Source organism: Schistocerca cancellata, chromosome 2 (assembly GCF_023864275.1).
Source record: "Schistocerca cancellata isolate TAMUIC-IGC-003103 chromosome 2, iqSchCanc2.1, whole genome shotgun sequence".
In the NCBI taxonomy this organism is placed as follows: Eukaryota; Metazoa; Arthropoda; class Insecta; order Orthoptera; family Acrididae; genus Schistocerca; species Schistocerca cancellata.
Genome location: NC_064627.1, coordinates 924,714,121 through 924,732,554, shown reverse-complemented (window position 1 = coordinate 924,732,554; position 18,434 = coordinate 924,714,121). Strand labels below are relative to the sequence as shown.

Below are 18,434 nucleotides of genomic sequence, written 5' to 3'. Positions count from 1 at the left end.
CAAAGGTGAATACGGGCCGCTGCATGAAGCCAAGGTGGTGAAGGGTTTCACACCCATTCGGAAAATGGCAGGTAGCATGCAGTTAAGCTACTGGAGCAATAGCCAAAAACAAACTCCAGGAGGTAACAGAAGTGGCATGCACTCCATACTGGTGATCAAAGGAGTCATTGAAGAAGGAGGCACAGAATGGGTGGCCAGGCATTGTAGACAAACAGCATACGTATCTGCTGAGGAGAAAAATCATGGCGGTACGACAGCAGTAGTTCGGCAGTGACTGCATACAGGCACTCAACCGGGCTAGTTTAACAGGAGCCAGTGACCAAATGGATGCCATGATGGTGGATTGTATTGCGAGAGGGTAAGATGGATGGTCGTGAAGATGCATAAACAAAACACCCATAGTCCAGTTGCAAAGGGACAAGGGACTGTTACAAATGGAGAGGATGGTCCGATCCGCTCCCCAGAAAGTACCACTGAGGTCACATAGGACATTGAGGGACTGCAAACAGCAGGTGGCCAGGTAAGACGTGGGAGGACCAAGAAGGTTTCCTATCAAGTATTAGCCTCAGGAATTTCGTAGTTTCAATGATTGGAAGAGCAACAGGCCCAAGATGTAAAGACAGTGGAAGAAACCAACTGCACCGTCAGAAATTCATACAAAGGATTTTGTCAGTGGAAAAGGGAAAGCCATTTTCGATGCTCCATGAGTAAAGATAATCGAAACAAGGCTGCTGATGTCGCTCAAGTAGACAGGTCTGTGGCGAACTGCAATAGATGGCAAAATCTGTCAACAAAAAGGAGCCGGAGATAACTGATGGGAGACAGGCAATAATAGGGATATGGCAATACCAAAGAGGACAATGCTCATGATGGAACCCTGAGGCACCCCGTTTTCCTGGATAAAGGTGTCCGACAAGGCAGAAACCACATGCACCTTGAAAATTTGGTCTTTTAAAAATTTCTGAATGAAATGGGGCATGCGGCCTCGAAAGCCCCACATGTAGAGAGTACAGATGATACCAGTCCTCCAGCAGATGTCGCAGGCTTTCTCCAAATCTAAAAACATGGCCACAATCTGGCATTTCAGCAGAAAAACATTCACCATGTGGATTGACAAAGTGACAAGATGGCCAACTGCAGAAGGGCGCACTCAAAATCCACAATGTGCAGTGGTTAATAAAATGCGAGACTTGGGCCACCGCACCAACAAGACATGAATCATACTTTCCATCACCTTGCAAACGTAGTTAGTGAGGGTAACTGGGTGGTAACTAGAAGAAAAGTGTTTGTCCTTACTGCACTTAGGTATGGGTATGACAGTGGCTTCACAGCAACATCTAGGAAATGTGCCCTCCGCCCAGATGCGATTGTACGTATGAAGGAGGAAGTGCTTGCTCACAAGAGAAGTTTCGCAAAATCTCAATGTGAACATCTTGTGACCCTGAGACGGAGGATTGGGATGAAGTGATAACATGAACGAGCTCCCTCATAGTGAAGGCAGCACTGTAGCACTCTCGACTCTGAGAAGAGAAGGGTATTGCTAGAGCCGCCTCCACTTGTTTCCGATGGAGGAAGGCAGGGTATAGTGGGTGGAGGTCCAAATCTCCATAAAATAGTGGTCCACGGAGTTGGAGATAGCAATAGGGTCCACTACCACATCATCTGCTAAGGTCAAGCCAGACATTGGGGACTGGATCTTTGTCATAGAGAGTTGTCAGAAGTTGGCCCACACGATGGCAGAGTGAGTGGAACTGTTAAAAGAACTAGTACATGAAATCCAGCTAGCTTTCTTGCTATTCCAAAGAACGCTACGACACTGTGTATGCAACTGTTTATAACAAATGCAGTTTGCCATCATAGCATGATCATTAAAAATATGGAAAGCATATGCATGAGACAATCTCAAGAGGAGGTTGCACCGTCACCACTGCAATTGATGCAGTGGAGAAAATGGAGGTGGACAACCAACTTTGTGAGCATCCCTATCACAGGTTACACATTTGGCTGAGTGGGGTTGTAACGAAGACACTGGTAGCAGGACATCAGGTTTGGAATGTATGGTCAGACTGCGATCACTTGATAGCCTGCTTTGTTCTTTTATGTCAGCATCACTCTACCAAAATTGAGAAAAAGAGAGCGCGTGGACACTAAGGATGCATCTACCTTTTTCATCACCCGATGAACTGTAATGACGCCCCTATCAGGGAGGTACATTTGGATTTCTGCCTCGGTCAGACCTTCGAGCAGCCTAGTGCAAATAACACCACGGGAGGAATTCAGTGTTTGATGGTCCTTGACACCAACAGGATAGCTGAGGAGAAGCGAAGCTGCAAGCAGTTGTCACGCTTGGGAATCAGAAGTAGTCTCCAAAAGCAAAGTGCCATTGTGTAAATGAGAGCAGGATTTCACAGGGCCAGCAATTGCATCAACACCTTTCTGAATAATAAACTGATTTCCTGTAGCAAAGGACTGACCGTCTCCAGTAAGTGAAACCACGAGGAACCGTGGTGCAGCAGGGAGGGTCTGTGAATCTAGAGCCTCATTCCGTTAGTAGACACTGACCGTGGAGAAGAAGATTGGTTCACTGAGAGAAAATCCGCTATAGTTGCCAGCATCTCCGATGGCACGCTCTGCTTCCAAAGGGGGTTCCTCCCTCAGAGGGGAGTGTACCCTCCTTAGGTGATTGTTCACATCTCAGATCAAACCTCTCGAACACTTGACAGAGGGACCAATTGGCAATTTTGGAAGGTCCGCAGCTCAGGCAATCACCCATCCCCTCTGGGCTTGGCCTGTACCAGGAGGTACATGTGAAACCTACCTGTCGATCCGGGACTGGCAATTATGCGTTACCCAGTCACCAGATATGAGACAGGCACATCTACATGGATAATCTGTAAATCACATTTAAGTGCCTGGCAGAGGGTTCATTGAACCACCTTCACAATTCTCTATTATTCCAACCTTGTATGACATGCGGAAAGAACAAACACCTATATCTTTCCATACGAGCTCAGATTTCCCTTATTTTATCGTGGTGATCGTTTCTCCCTATGTAGGTCTGTGTCAACATTTGGAAGAGAAAGTTGGTGATTGGAATTTTGTGAGAAGATTCCGTCACAACGAAAAATGCCTTTCTTTTCATGATGTCCGGCCCAAATCCTGTATCATTTCTGTGACACTCTTTCCCATATTTCGTGATAATACAAAAGGTGCAGCCCTTCTTTGAACTTTTTCAATGTACTCCGTCAGTCCTATCTGGTAAGGATCCCACACCATGCAGCAGTATTCTAAGAGGACGGACAAGCATAGTGTAGGCAGTCTCCTTTGTTGATCTGTTACATTTTCTAAGTGTCTGCCAATAAAACGCAATCTTTAGTTAGCCTTCCCCACAACATTTTCTGTGTGTTCCTTCCAATTTAAGTTGTTCATAATTGTAATACCTAGTTATTTGGTTGAATTTACGGCTTTTAGACTAGACTGATTTATCGTGTAACTGAAGTTTAACAAATTCCTTTTAGCACACATGGATTACCTCACACTTTTCGTTATTTAGGGTCAACTGCCAATTTTTGCACCATTCAGATATGTTTTCTAAATCTTTTTGCAATTTGTTTTGATCTTCTCGCTATCTGGCTTAGCAGCTTATTTGTAGCCTTGCCCACTGGACTACTGAGTCCTTAACTGTATGACTGCATGTTGCACTGTGTTGCACCCTGCAAGATCAAAGCTTTGTCAACTTCTACAGAGGATATGCTTTTGACTTTGAAATTTTACAATTTTCCACTGTTTTCTAATGCAGAATATGGTTAGAGTTTTTACAACATATATGAGCAGATCGATAGTATAACATGGCCATGTTTTTCATGGTTTACTGTACTCCTCTGACACAAACTGAATGTAATCTCAGAAAACCACAAAGGGTTTTGTCTGTCCACAGATAAAGGTAAACTACCATTGTGATTACGTTGTGCAGCAGGAGGAGTGGGTATCCTTGTGCCCTAGCAATTAGCACCAAATTCTGCATTGGGCATTGGATCCTGCTTAGTAAGCAAGTGAAAGAAAAAGATAGTGACTGCTAAACCCACACTATTTTTCTTGTGATTGGAAATGCTAAATATGCAGTTAGTAGAATCGCAGATAGTTATTTCCAGAAATCTATCAGAATACTGACATGAACTGGTGCCTGTGGTGATGGGCATACTATTCATTTATGCAGGTAACACTGCAGTGACTGCATAGCTTGAGCATGGTAGAATCTATGAGAGAGTAACTTGGAGCTTAAAATGTTAATTACCTATGAATCTAACCCTGTACAGCTGCTTATTGGCAGGCAGCAACCCAGTATATTTTATGTTACGAAGAGGAACGCAATGCAGCAGTTCAATGTGATTATGTTGAACAAACAAGTACAGCACAGTTTAACAATGAAACACTGCAGTTTGAATTTCCATTGAGAAACTGCTCTTGTTCAGTTCATCTCGTAACTGTACTGTTCAATACAAATGCGGAAACAAGGCACTCCAAACCTGTAGTGAAACTGCTAAAGTTCCCACAGCTGTTTATCATCATCACTGGACACAGTGATGTTGATACAGGAAGCGCCATCCAGCCAACATTTACCTGGATGCAAGTAGCTGTTTCAATCACCAACCATGTTTACATAGCGAAACAGGACGTTATTACGGTGGCTGTCTGTAACAGTCATCCTTCCAACTGGCTAACCAGTTGCAATGTCAGTGCATCAGACTGGGCAACCAGAAATAGGTCACATTATGGACCAGCCCGGAAATTTTTTTCTTCACTTTATCTTAACTGTTGGACTGGGCAACAGCAAATAAAGAGGACTCAATACTATTTGGCAAATAAAAGTTGGAAAGTTGTAATGGAACTGGCTGAACGGACAGAAGTTAGCAGTTATGCAGTAGGATTAGCACATTTTGTCCAACATTATGAAAAATGGCTCTGAGCACTATGGGACTTAACTGCTGTGGTCATCAGTCCCCTAGAACCTAGAACTAGTTAAACCTAACTAACCTAAGGATGTCACACACATCCGTGCCTGAGGCAGGATTCGAACCTGCGACCGTAGCGGTCGCACGGTTCCAGACTGGAGCGCCTAGAACCGCTCGGCCACTCCGGCCGGCCAACATTATGAAGGCTGGTATGCATGTATTCGTAGTTTTTGAGAGACTGTTTTAACACAGTCACCAGATGAAAGCCTTCGACATCAAAAAGTGTTGCTGTGTTACATAAATGTTGCTCTGAAGTGTGTGTAAGTCTACTAAGCTAAAACAATCTTTTTACTTTTCCGAAACACTTGCAAACAAAACTTACCTGCTAATTAATTTCTGGTCCACACGTGGTTTAGGTTTAACAAGTGCACCAGGCTTCTCTGCAGGTGCCTCAGAAGTGAACTCAAATGCAGAAGGAAAAGGGTATTCATCAAGTCTTATGACTGATGGAGGAGTCTGAAATGGAACAAATGTTATTCAGTAGAACAATAGTAGTAGTAGTAGTAGTAGTAGTGACACATACAACAGCTGCACTGGATGGAAGAAAATCTTGAGACCATGAGTAATGTTTTTTTTACAATTATAATACATATTGAAGTGAATAAAATTGTGAGAAAAGGGCTTCTCTGAAATTTTGTACTTGAGTTTTACTCTCCCCACTCTAAAATATAAATGTGAAGGTATTAACAAAACCAACAACAATAATAATGATAATAATAACAGTAACACCTAAAAGGGAAGCGGAGGTTGGAAACCAACAGAACAAATGGAAAGCCAGGATTCTTACTGGAAAAGTTCCTCCTCCTCCTAAAAGAACTTTGCCATCAGACACTACCTGGATTGTATTTTGTACAATAAGACTGAGGAACTTATGGCGGTATTTGAAATATAATGCAAACTGATAGACATAAAACTGTGAGAAAAACATTACAAAAAAAGGACATGCACAGAAAGTGTCAGTCAGGAGGTGAATCAGACACAGACACAGACACAGACAGACACACACACACACACACACACACACACACACACACACACACACACACACATAAAATGACCCTACCTGACACTTTAATAAATCAAACACATCATCATCTTATAAACACAGGGTGAACCAGAAGGGAAGTTACATGCTTACAGCAGTGATAGTAGTAGTGATTCTCAACAAAAAAAAACTTCATATGGACATATGCCCTATTCTGAATGATTTCTGGCATAGAACACATTTAATATTCTCCAGGAGTAAAAGTTTGTGCGAAGAGTGTGAGAATATTGAAAATCTTGTGTGACGCGCATATGCTGTAGCTTAGGTAGTTTCTGTATGCCAATATGACGTAGTTTTCTGACTTGATAGACCACAAATTGCTCATCTCAACTTCCTTTATACTGTGGTACATTGTAAACAATGGCAATGTTTGAATAATACAGAGAATAAACAATACTGCAAATTAAATGTGTTTTATCTTCGAAACCATTCAGAATATGGCATGTGCCCAATGAAGTTTCTTGTTCGGGATCATTAATACTATCACCCCTCAAAACATATATTTATCCTCCTGACTCACCCTGTATACCCCATATCCTATTTTTTTCTCATCTAAACAACACTGTGATATTTGGATGAATCAGTGCTGACTGATGAGACAATGGACAACAACAGATGAGATGTAGTTATGTTCTTCAGTACCAATATGGAGAAGATTAGTGCTTAATATTCCGTTGTCGAGGTCATTAGAGACGGAGCACAAGCTCAGATTTGGGAAGGAAATCAGCCATACCCTTTCAAAGGAACCATCCTGTCATTTGCCTGAAGTGATTTGTGGAAATCGCACAAAACTTGAATCAGTACAGTCGGGCACAGGTTTGAAATGTCGTCGTCCTGAATGCGAATCCAGTGTGCTAACCATTCAGTACCAATAAGACTTTTACAATTATTCACACTGCATTTCTTCTAAATCAACATATAAAGAAAACAGAGAAAATGCAATGAATTATCTACCCCAAGATTGACATCTGCAGAGGCGATGAAATACGCTATGGCAGTAAAATATTCAAGGAACTTCCCGAAAATGTACAGGCCTATTGTCTGCAAGGGTCTTTAACAACAGAATGCTATTTTTCTGCAGGCATGTAAAATGAGTGGAAAATTTTTAAATAAAGAAAGGAAACCCATGAGGCTATATGATTCTACTCTTCACTGCTTATATCGACAAATGAAAAGTTATAAACATATAAAATCAGGATAAGGCTGGAATTATAATAAAATGCAATTATTATTAGTCACTGAATGAATGGGCAATTTTCCCCACTCAGGCTGTTATTTATTTAAACTTCTCCTTCATTTCACAACCATTTTCAGCTTTTTAAAGCCTTTATCTAGCAATTATCAGAATGGGAAAGCACTCTATATTATCACTATGAAACGGGAACACAATGGTGTTAAAGTGAATTACTGGAAGGACAGTTACCTAGACAAGTTTGTGTGTGCGCGAGTGTATACCTGTCCTTTTTTCCCCCTAAGGTAAGTCTTTCCGCTCCCGGGATTGGAATGACTCCTTACCCTCTCCCTTAAAACCCACATCCTTTCATCTTTCCCTCTCTCCTGATGAAGCAACCGTTGGTTGCAAAAGCTTGAATTTTGTGTGTCTATCAACATGCCAGCACTTTCATTTGGTAAGATACATCATCTTTGTTTTTTTATATATATATATATATATATATATATATATATATATATATATATACTTAAAAACAAAGATGATGTGACTTACCAAATGAAAGTGCTGGCAGGTCGACAGACACACAAACGAACACAAACATACACACTAAATTCAAGCTTTCGCAACAAACTGTTGCCTCATCAGGAAAGAGGGAAGGAGAGGGAAAGACGAAAGGATGTGGGTTTTAAGGGAGAGGGTAAGGAGTCATTCCAGTCCCGGGAGCGGAAAGACTTACCTTAGGGGGAAAAAAGGACGGGTATACACTCGCACACACACACATATCCATCCACACATATACAGACACAAGCAGACGTCGTTGATCCTGTGGTGAACTTGGGTTGGTAGACAGCGATGTGGAAAAAGGTTAGGTGGTTGTGTTGCCGCTAAATCACGTCAAAGGACGGAGAAATTCGGGAAAATTTCGAGAAAATTTCGAAAAAACGTATTAAAGGAGTGGTGTTGTTGTGAAAGATTACGAAAATGGGGCTAACAATTGTAGAAATAATGACGTTAAAACCTGTGGGGAGCGGCTAAAATGATCAGTGATGTGCGAAAAACGGAAGTGGAAATAAACTTAAAGTTATTAGAACTAGCCAGAATGGTTGTTAAATACGTGAAAGCAGCTGTTATTGAACCGAAACGGTGGATTTTATAGCAGCGGTAGTGTTGAAAGCGGAAAATAAAATTTTTTGGTTATGATTGGGAAGTGGGTTACGTATTGTTGAGCATATATAGGCGGGATAAAATTGTATAGTAGATTACGGTAAAAGGGGAAGGTGAATACAAAGTGAAACTACTGGTAAAAATAGAAAGAGAAAATAAAGAGAAAAAAGAGAAATAAGACGACAGGAAAGATTTCGAAATGCAAAGGCGACAATAACAAACGTAATTGTTGGGTTCAAATTAATGATATGGTTATAATAGAAGGAAACATTCCATGAAGGAAAAATATACTTAAAAACAAAGATGATGTGACTTACCAAATGAAAGTGCTGGCAGGTCGACAGACACACAAACGAACACAAACATACACACTAAATTCAAGCTTTCGCAACAAACTGTTGCCTCATCAGGAAAGAGGGAAGGAGAGGGAAAGACGAAAGGATGTGGGTTTTAAGGGAGAGGGTAAGGAGTCATTCCAGTCCCGGGAGCGGAAAGACTTACCTTAGGGGGAAAAAAGGACGGGTATACACTCGCACACACACACACATATCCATCCACACATATACAGCCACAAGCAGACATCTGCTTGTGTCTGTATCTTTGTTTTTAGGTATATATATATATATATATATATATATATATATATATATATATATATATATACCTAAAAACAAAGATGATGTGACTTACCAAATGAAAGTGCTGGCAGGTCGACAGACACACAAATGAACACAAACATACACACAAAATTCAAGCTTTCGCAACAAACTGTTGCCTCATATGTTTCCTTCTATTATAACTATATATATATATGCCAGAGCTTTCGTTTGGTAAGTTACATCATTTTTGTTTTTATATATCTAAAAACAAAGATGATGTGACATACCAAATGAAAGAGCTGGCATGACGATAGACACACAAACATACACACAAAATTCAAGCTTTCGCAACCAACGGTTGCTTCATCAGGAAAGAGGGAAGGAGAGGGAAAGACGAAAGGATGTGGGTTTTAAGGGAGAGGGTAAGGAGGGAGTCATTCCAATCCCGGGAGTGGAAAGACTTACCTTAGGGGGAAAAAAGGACAGGTACACACACACACACACACACACACACACACACACACACACACACATATCCATCCGCACATACACAGACACAAGCAGACATTTGTAAAGGCAAAGAGTTTGGGCAGAGAAGTCAGTCGAGGCAAAAGTACAGAGGCAAAGATGTTGTTGAATGACAGGTGAGGTATGAGTGGCGGCAACTTGAAATTAGCGGAGGTCAAGGCCTGGTGGGTAATGAGAAGAGAGGATATACTGAAGGGCAAGTTCCCATCTCCGGAGTTCTGACAGGTTGGTGTTAGTGGGAAGTATCCAGATAATCCAGACGGTGTAACACTGTGCCAAGATGTGCTGGCCGTGCACCAAGGCATGTTTAGCCACAGGGTGATCCTCATTACCAACAAACACTGTCTGCCTGTGTCCATTCATGCGAATGGACAGTTTGTTGCTGGTCATTCCCACATAGAACGCTTCACAGTGTAGGCAGGTCAGTTGGTAAATCACGTGGGTGCTTTCACACGTGGCTCTGCCTTTGATCGTGTACACCTCCCGGGTTACAGGACTGGAGGAGGTGGTGGTGGGAGGGTGCATGGGACAGGTTTTACACCGGGGGTGGTTACAAGGGTAGGAGCCAGATGGTAGGGAAGTTGGTTTGGGGATTTCATAGGGATGTACTAAGAGGTTACGAAGGTTAGGTGGGCGGCGGAAAGACACTCTTGGTGGAGTGGGGAGGATTTCATGAAAGATGGATCTCATTTCAGGGCAGAATTTGAGGAATTCGTATCCCTGCTGGAGAGCCACATTCAGAGTCTGATCCAGTCCCGGAAAGTATCCTGTCACAAGTGGGGCACTTTTGGGGTTCTTCTGTGGGAGGTTCTGGGTTTGAGGAAATGAGGAAGTGGCTCTGGTAATTTGCTTCTGTACCAGGTCGGGAGGGTAGTTGCGGGATGCGAAAGCTGTTTGCAGGTTGTTGGTGTAATGGTTCAGCGATCCCGGACTGGAGCAGATTTGTTTGCCACGGTACAGAAGCAAATTACCAGAGCCACTTCCTCATCCCCTCAAACCCAGAACCTCCCACAGAAGAACCCCAAAAGTGACCCCACTTGTGACAGGATACTTTCCGGGACTGGATCAGAATCTGAATGTGGCTCTCCAGCAGGGATACGACTTACTCAAATCCTGCCCTTAAAAGAGATCCATCCTTCATGAAATCCTCCCCACTCCACCAAGAGTGTCTTTCCGCCAGCCACCTAACCTTCGTAATCTCTTGGTTCATCCCTATGAAATCCCCAAACCACCTTCCCTACCCTCTGGCTCCTACCCTTGTAACCGTCCCCGGTGTAAAACCTGTCCCGTGCACCCTCCCCTAATTTCTAATTTCAATTTTCCGCCGCTCATACCTCACCTGTCTTTCAACATCATCTTTGCCTCTGTACTTCCGCCCCGACTGACATCTCTGCCCAAACTCTTTGCCTTTACAAATGTCTGCTTGTGTCTGTGTATATGCGGATGGATATGTGTGTGTGTGCGAGTGTATACCTGTCCTTTTTTGCCCCTAAGGTAAGTCTTTCCACTCCCAGGATTGGAATGACTCCTTACCCTCTCCCTTAAAACCCAAATCCTTCCATCTTTCCCTCTCCTTCCTCTTTCCTGACGAGGCAACCGTTGGTTGCGAAAGCTAGAATTGTGTGTGTATGTTTGTGTTTGTTTGTGTGTCTATCGACCTGCCATGGGACAAATGAAGCCTGAATGGTCATGGTCAGGTATCTGCATGGAACCTGGGTCACTGAACTTGCCAGACAGTCAAACTGCTTTGTCATAAACAAACACTGCTGGCGATGAAACTAAGTCCGGTTTGTATGTGGTGCAAAGACCACGCAAGACTGTGGGTAAGGCAATTGTCCAACTAATTTCATGGAATGTCAATGGATCCTTTCAAGAATCGTGCTAATGTTTGGTCACACTGTTATTCACTGAGTTGCTGCTGATTGTCCTATGATGAAGAGCACCACAGAATTTACTATGCTGAGTAAATAAATCCAACTCCAACTGTCAGCTGCAGTCTGCAGTAATGTGCAGTAGATAACAAAAGCACGAAATTCAATTTGACACATAGGCAAAGGTACCTGCTGATATGTTGTCAACCGGCATAACTTCTGGGCAATAAGTGAAATGATCAATTGCAGTTAATAACTAGTGCTGATCATTTCATGGTGGACATGGTCCTACTATGTTGTGTTATCTGCAAAATCTCCAAATGGCGCATGAACAACAAGAATCTTACTGTGCTGACATTGAAGGAACGCACAAGCCCACTCTTGACAGTCCTACAAAATGGAAACCAGATGAGTTGATGATCTGACACCAGGGTGGCACATGCAAAGAAGGCTGCCAAAAGCATGTCTGAGGTATGCGGGTGGCAGAAAAGGACTAGACATTCCACCTGAAATGTTGCAATACAGCTTCATCTCTGAACTGGGAGTGTCAACAAGTTGTAACTGAAGGGTGAGTGATGTATCATTTCGTAGTTTCTGGAGTTCCTGATCAGACTCTTGCGCCTTTGCATTTAGGACAAAATCAAAAACATTTGTTACACTGCTAACTCGAGACAGACAGTCAGCAATCACTTTGTCAGAACCCGGAATATGGTAGATGTTGGTCTAAAATGGGCAACAATCCCCATGTGGTGGTATTTTTGTTGCTCTGTTTGAAGGTTTAGACCAGCAGTTTGTGAACTGTAAAAATTGCAAATTCTCTGGCTTCCAACTGGGGCGAAACTACTCGATTGGTTCAGAGAATTTATGTAAAGGCTTTTGCATAGTCCGACATATCAAACACAGTCACATGCACCACATAGATCGTAGCTATAATCTCTTAACAGGGGTACCGGAAATCTGAAAGGAATTGTCCTTGCATTAAGCGCATGATAATCACCCCACGAGTGTTATGCACCACACTTCTTGGGAAATAGATGGAGATGTGACGACCATAGACTGCTGGAAGGGTGAATAATACCTTCCCAGAGCACTGAGACAAAATTCTGCTTTTGCAATAGCCAGTTGATCAGAAGCTAAACGCCATGCCATGAAACGGGTGAGTTATCAGTCATTTTTAAATAAAGAATAATACTGTGTCATACCTCTCTTAGGGTGCCTGATGGTCACATTATGATTGGAATCCTTTCAAACGACTCAGCATACTTGCTTTCTCCTGCCTGCACAAGCTTGGCACTGTGTCGCTGTACTGCTTCAGAATCCAGCAGTCAGAAGTCCAGTGATACTAGCAGCGAGTCTCACATTCGGCAGTAGATGATTATGCACCAGGAAGTCAGCTCCAATAATGGGCAACAGTGGTGTAGTCCGAGTCCAGCTCAATACATTGTGTACCCCAAGTCGCTGCAGATGAACTGTTTGTGCCAGAAAGACAGAACCATGTTGGTGGCTGACAATTGTAGTGTGAAGTCCAAGGATAAATGCACAAGTCTGACCCAGTGGCCACGAGAAATTTTTGTATAGTCTTCTGATAATTAATAGAGAGATGGGCAGACTTCAACCCACAACTGGATGCACCTATGTCTGACTGCCACTGCCATTAGAGTAGGCACAAGGTGAGGAGCAAGCACCATTCAGGGCCGAAGAGTACATCGTGGAATGACTACATGACCTCCTGCAATAAGATCCTCTGTCATTGCTGAAGCTGCAATGAGAAAACAGTCCACTTACTTGTTTAGCTAGAGCAATGACCTTATCTGAGATGCAATCAATCTGCACAGGTCACTGTCATTGATGAAGCACTGTTGCACAATGTCACTACTACATTGGCTCGTATTATATATTATTGCATCTTGAATTCCATCAGCCACATAAGGGACAGTGACTAATGGCATTTCTGCCTGTGTTGCTACTATAACTTTACCATGGGCTGGAAGATGGTGCTCCTACACATACATAGCAAGTTGTCAAGTACAGTAGCCTTGCTGCTTAGGCGTCTTAGGTATCATGACTTTCCTTTCTCCGATATCCTCCTGTTTAGAACTATAGATGTGTGCTCTTCTTGGAGGGTGGGAACTCTAAGAATCAATTTCCTCTTGAGTTTGTGACAGGAATCTTCTGCAGGAGGAGCAGTACTTGTGCCTTCCACTCCAGTTGCGTAATGGCGGTTGAGCTGACTGACCATCAGAGCAAATTTGTTTAATTAGTAGCTATAATGTGTAATGGAAGCTTGCTTCTATCTGGGGAGAAAGAAAAGGGCTGGACTGTGAGGCCAGAACAGAAGCAATCTGACAACAAGTTACAATATTGTCTGCCCACTAGTAGACACTCAGGCTTGCATTTTCATGAAAAAAATCCTTGTTTACTCTTGAGTGTTTGAATGACTATTTCTGGTCTTTGTAGGCTGTTCACACCTGGCGATATTGTGTTTTGGTCACCAATGTCAGCACGGCTAAGTGTTGAACATATGAAATAATTAAATTTTCATGTTCAAGCAACTCAACCAAAATAGCATACGAGATATGAGCAATTGTGTACCAGGAATAATAAACTTTTATTAACATAACAGAACACAGAAGAAGATCTGAAAGAACTTGAGACTATTATCTGCATTGGATTAATGTTAGTCATGATCTGTATCTGACAGTGTGCTTGAACTTCTTTGCTAATAGTAAAGAAGTTCAAGCACACTGACACTTTCACAGAATGTCACTTGAAACACCAAGAACAAATCAACTGCCAATGGCGAATAACAGTGCCCCTGGCATTTTATGTGCAAACTCTTTGATAGTTGCGATGAATACAGTAGTCAACAATTTTGACTGTTACAGGACTAAGACTTCAGTGACGTAACATTTGTCGTGACTATCAGCATTATTGTTAAATTCCTTTAATTTCTTCAGTATGGTTTATGAACGTGTAAGCCAAGATTCCCATCACACAGCTTCCCATGGCAAGTTTGTCCAGCTAAGAGTTATAAGTAGTTATAAGAAATAGTAACAACATCTGAGTAAGTTCACAGATTTCACCCCAGCTAGTTTCTTGTGCTTAATTAAGTTATTTTAATTATATCTATGGTTTCCTTTGTGGGAATGTTTGTATAAAAGATTAGTAATATTGAATAAAACCAGTTTACTGTTGTGAGGAATGCTAGTGTTTTTGATTCAGTCGCCTAATTCTTTTGTATTCTTCACTGTGCATTTTTTGTCACTGTAACAAACCAAAATTATAGGATGGCTATGTAAAATTAATTTGTGACACCATCATCAGCCTACTGACAACTGTGGTACTAATTTTTTTTTTTTTTTTTTTTTTTTTTGCAATGTTCATTTTAAACACAGCTATGAGGTACAACACTTAAGTCTTTTGGACTAACCTTTTATACTAAAGTATTTACAAAAATTCTACACTTTACCAAATTATTTCACAACCGATTGAAACATTATCTACACCTTTCAAAGTAAAAGGTTTTGGTGGTAAAAATTAGTTACCTTATAGACATCATTTTATGTAAATCATAATAAATGCCACAGGCATCAAACATTTTTTTCCAACTGTACTTTTCCTAATATTTCATGGAAATTTGTTGTTCACTAAATTGGAAACTATTATTGAGTTCTAAACATACAGCTGTAAGGGCAAAAACTGTAGAGGAAGACAGAGATTGGAATACAGCCAACAAATGATTGAGGACATAGGTTGCAAGTGCTACTCTGAGATGGAAAGGCTGGCACACGAGAAGAATCCGTGGTGGGGCATCAAATCAGTCAGAACACTGATGACTACGAAACAGTACACTTCTTTTGTAAAGAACTGAATATTTTGTAAAAGCAAAATATATGCTGTTCTTTACATGTGGTATATTTTAGAATCCTAAAGTTTCTATTTTGCAACTTTATAAAATAACATTTACCATTATTTTATTCCTTTGAATTTAGTAAGAGTGGAAAAAAGAGAACTTAACACAAAATTGTTAACAATACAAAAACTGAATGTCATTACAGTAAGTAATCTGAACAATGCAGAACCTGTAAGAATTTCATGTTTTAATACAGTATATGGAACTGAAAATGCATCAAATTATCAGTGAATACCATCAACATGTGCATCAGTCCTTGTTTCAAGTGTGCCTACAGCAAGTCGTTTGTGCGTGCTGTCGGTCTCTAAAAAGTACTAGATAGTGCTAAAAATCTGAATGGTGTATTTTTACTGTTATAAGTTAAAACATGAAATAAAACATGCCATTATATTGTGAAAACATGTCTTCACTTTGTTAGTAAGAAACAAAGCCCTGGATCATCTCCTAGCAAAATAATGAGCACTGTATTAACATTACTGATCATGTAACTTTTTTGTAAATCATTGCTCTTTCCTTGGACTTTAAACATGTACTACATTAGCAATTTGTGAAGAAAAGAGGGGTGCATAATTTGGGTACAAAATCACAAGAGTTGTTTTTCACATAATTTCGGAAAGATGACCATTTCATCATACACACAGAATTTATTCAATAAACGAGTTTTTTGCACAACAGGTTGAACATGCACATCTTTGTTTTTACAAAAATTCGGTTGTGCATGTAACAATGGGGCTCTAGGTTTCATAATCAAGCATTATCTTATTTCTTTTTATGTAAGGAATAAATTACATTTTCAAGGACTTTCCCACTCTGTGCATTAAATTTGTGCACAGATTCATGTTGTTGCTGTTCTTTCCAAAAAATTCTTAAATTTTATTTTAACAGTCATCGGTCAGCATAACAAACATGTTGGCTGCCAGCTTTTAAGCCTATGCTTTCAATTTCTTGTTAATACTTCACAGTGTAGATTGGTCATTTCCTAGTATGTGATTTTCTTCACTGTCACACTACTATTGCTCTGAAATGATTGAAAAGTAATTTTGTTTTGATCTACGATGGGGAGTTGTGCATTGTGTAGGCTATTTTTGTGTTAACCAAAAGATTATTAATCACACTACCATGCAGCTTTATTCAGAAGATCCTATGTAGCTTTATTCAGAAGATCCTGCTCTGCTTTTGTGAAATGTTTATCTGTCAGCTTTCCTACATGTCCGAAAATTTTGAAATGTCTGATTTGTGCTGGCCATCTTTACAAATTCGTTTCATTCTATTGTGAACTATGAGATTACTTACTTTCTTTATACATTTCTCTCTATCTTCCTAACTCGTAATATGTGCATAATGTTTACTTTGATTATTAAGTCACATTGTACTGGACAGAGAGTTTTGGTTAGCATTAAGCACTTCACACACATTTGGTGGTTGAGTCACATCTTATGTTTAAACTTATCTCTAATTTCATACTTGGTCCATATAATTTCACTGAATCTTTTCATGTGTTACCAGTTTATTAGTCAACAAAAATTCTTTTTTCCTAGCATATAATTTGATTCCTTTTGTAATACAAGGCTTTTTTTATACCATATCAATGTTGTACTTTATTCTTTTCTCAGGAAAGCAGCTTTCAAACACTGACAAAAAACTGTAAATAAATACATTAAATTTGGAGCTGGGATTTCAACATTATACAGGGAGTGCCACTGATGGTCACCGGGCCAAATATCTCACGAAATAAGCATCAAACGAAAAAACTAGAAAGAACCTAACTCGTCTAGCTTGAAGGGGGAAACCAGATGGTGCTATGGTTGGCCCACTAGATGGCGCTGCCATAGGTAAAACGGATATGAACTGTGCTTTTTTAAAAGGAACCCCCATTTTTTTATCACATATTCATGTAGTATGTAAAGAAAGAAATATGAATGTTTCAGCTGGACCACTTTTTTCGCTTTGTGATAGATGGCGCTGTAATAGTCGCAAACGGATAAGTACATGGTATCACGTAACATACCGCCAGTGCGGACGGTATTCGCTTCGTGATACATTACCCATTTTAAAATGGACCGTTTACCAATTGCGGAAAAGGTCGATATCATGTTGATGTATGGCTATGTATGCTGCTCGGTATCCTGAATGACATCATCCAAGTGTCTGAACTGTTCGCCGTATAGTTATGTTATTTAAGGAAACAGGAAGTGTTCAGCCACATGTGAAATGTCAACCATGACCTGCAACAAATGATGATGCCCAAGTAGGTGTTTTAGCTGCTGTCACGGCTAATCTGCACATCAGTAGCAGACAAATGGCGCGAGAATCAGCAATCTCAAAAACGTCGGTGTCGAGAATGCTACATCAACATCGATTGCACCCGTACCATATTTCTATGACCCCAAAAAATTGCATGGCGACGACTTTGAACGTCGTGTACAGTTATGCCACTGGGCACAAGAGAAATTACGGGGTGATGACAGATTTCTTGCAAGCGTTCTATTTAGCAACAAAGTGTCACTCACCAACAGCAGTAACGTAAACCGGGCATAATATGCACTATTGGGCAACAGAAAATCCACGATGGCTGCAACAAGTGGAACATCAGCGACCTTGGCAGGTTAATGTATGGTGTGCGGCATTATGGGAGGAAGGATAATTGGCCCCCATTTTATCGATGGCAATCTAAATGGTGCAAGGTATGCTGATTTCCTGTGTAATGCTCTACCAATGTTACTACAAGAGGTTTCACTGCATGACAGAATGGCGATGTACTTCCAACATGATGGATGTCCGGCACATAGCTCGCGCGCGGTTGAAGCGGTATTGAATAGCATATTTCATGACAGGTGGATTGGTCGTCGAAGCACCGTACCATGGCCCACACGTTCAGTGTATCTGACGCCCCTGGATTTCTTTCTGTGGGGAAAGTAGAAGGATATTTGTTATTGTGATCCACCGAAAACGCCTAACATGCGTCAGCGCATTGTCAGTGCATGTGTGAACATTACGGAAGGCGAACTACCCGCTGTTAAGAGCAATGTTGTTACACGTATTACCAAATGCATTGAGGTTGACGGACATCGTTTTGAGCATTTATTGCATTAATGTGGTATTTACAAGTAATCACACTGTAACAGCAT

At 41.1% G+C, this 18,434-nt stretch overlaps 1 protein-coding gene across 3 annotated transcripts in view; it reads right to left on the bottom strand.

Moving 5' to 3' along the window:
- Positions 1 to 18,434, bottom strand: part of LOC126162866 (transport and Golgi organization protein 11) — a 48,443-nt gene that overhangs the window by 8,631 nt on the left and 21,378 nt on the right. For all 3 annotated transcript variants that reach the window (XM_049919644.1, XM_049919643.1, XM_049919645.1), the window contains exon 4: positions 5,335 to 5,468. In XM_049919644.1, the coding sequence (XP_049775601.1) occupies positions 5,335 to 5,468 (134 nt within the window). The remainder of the gene's footprint in view (positions 1 to 5,334; positions 5,469 to 18,434) is intronic.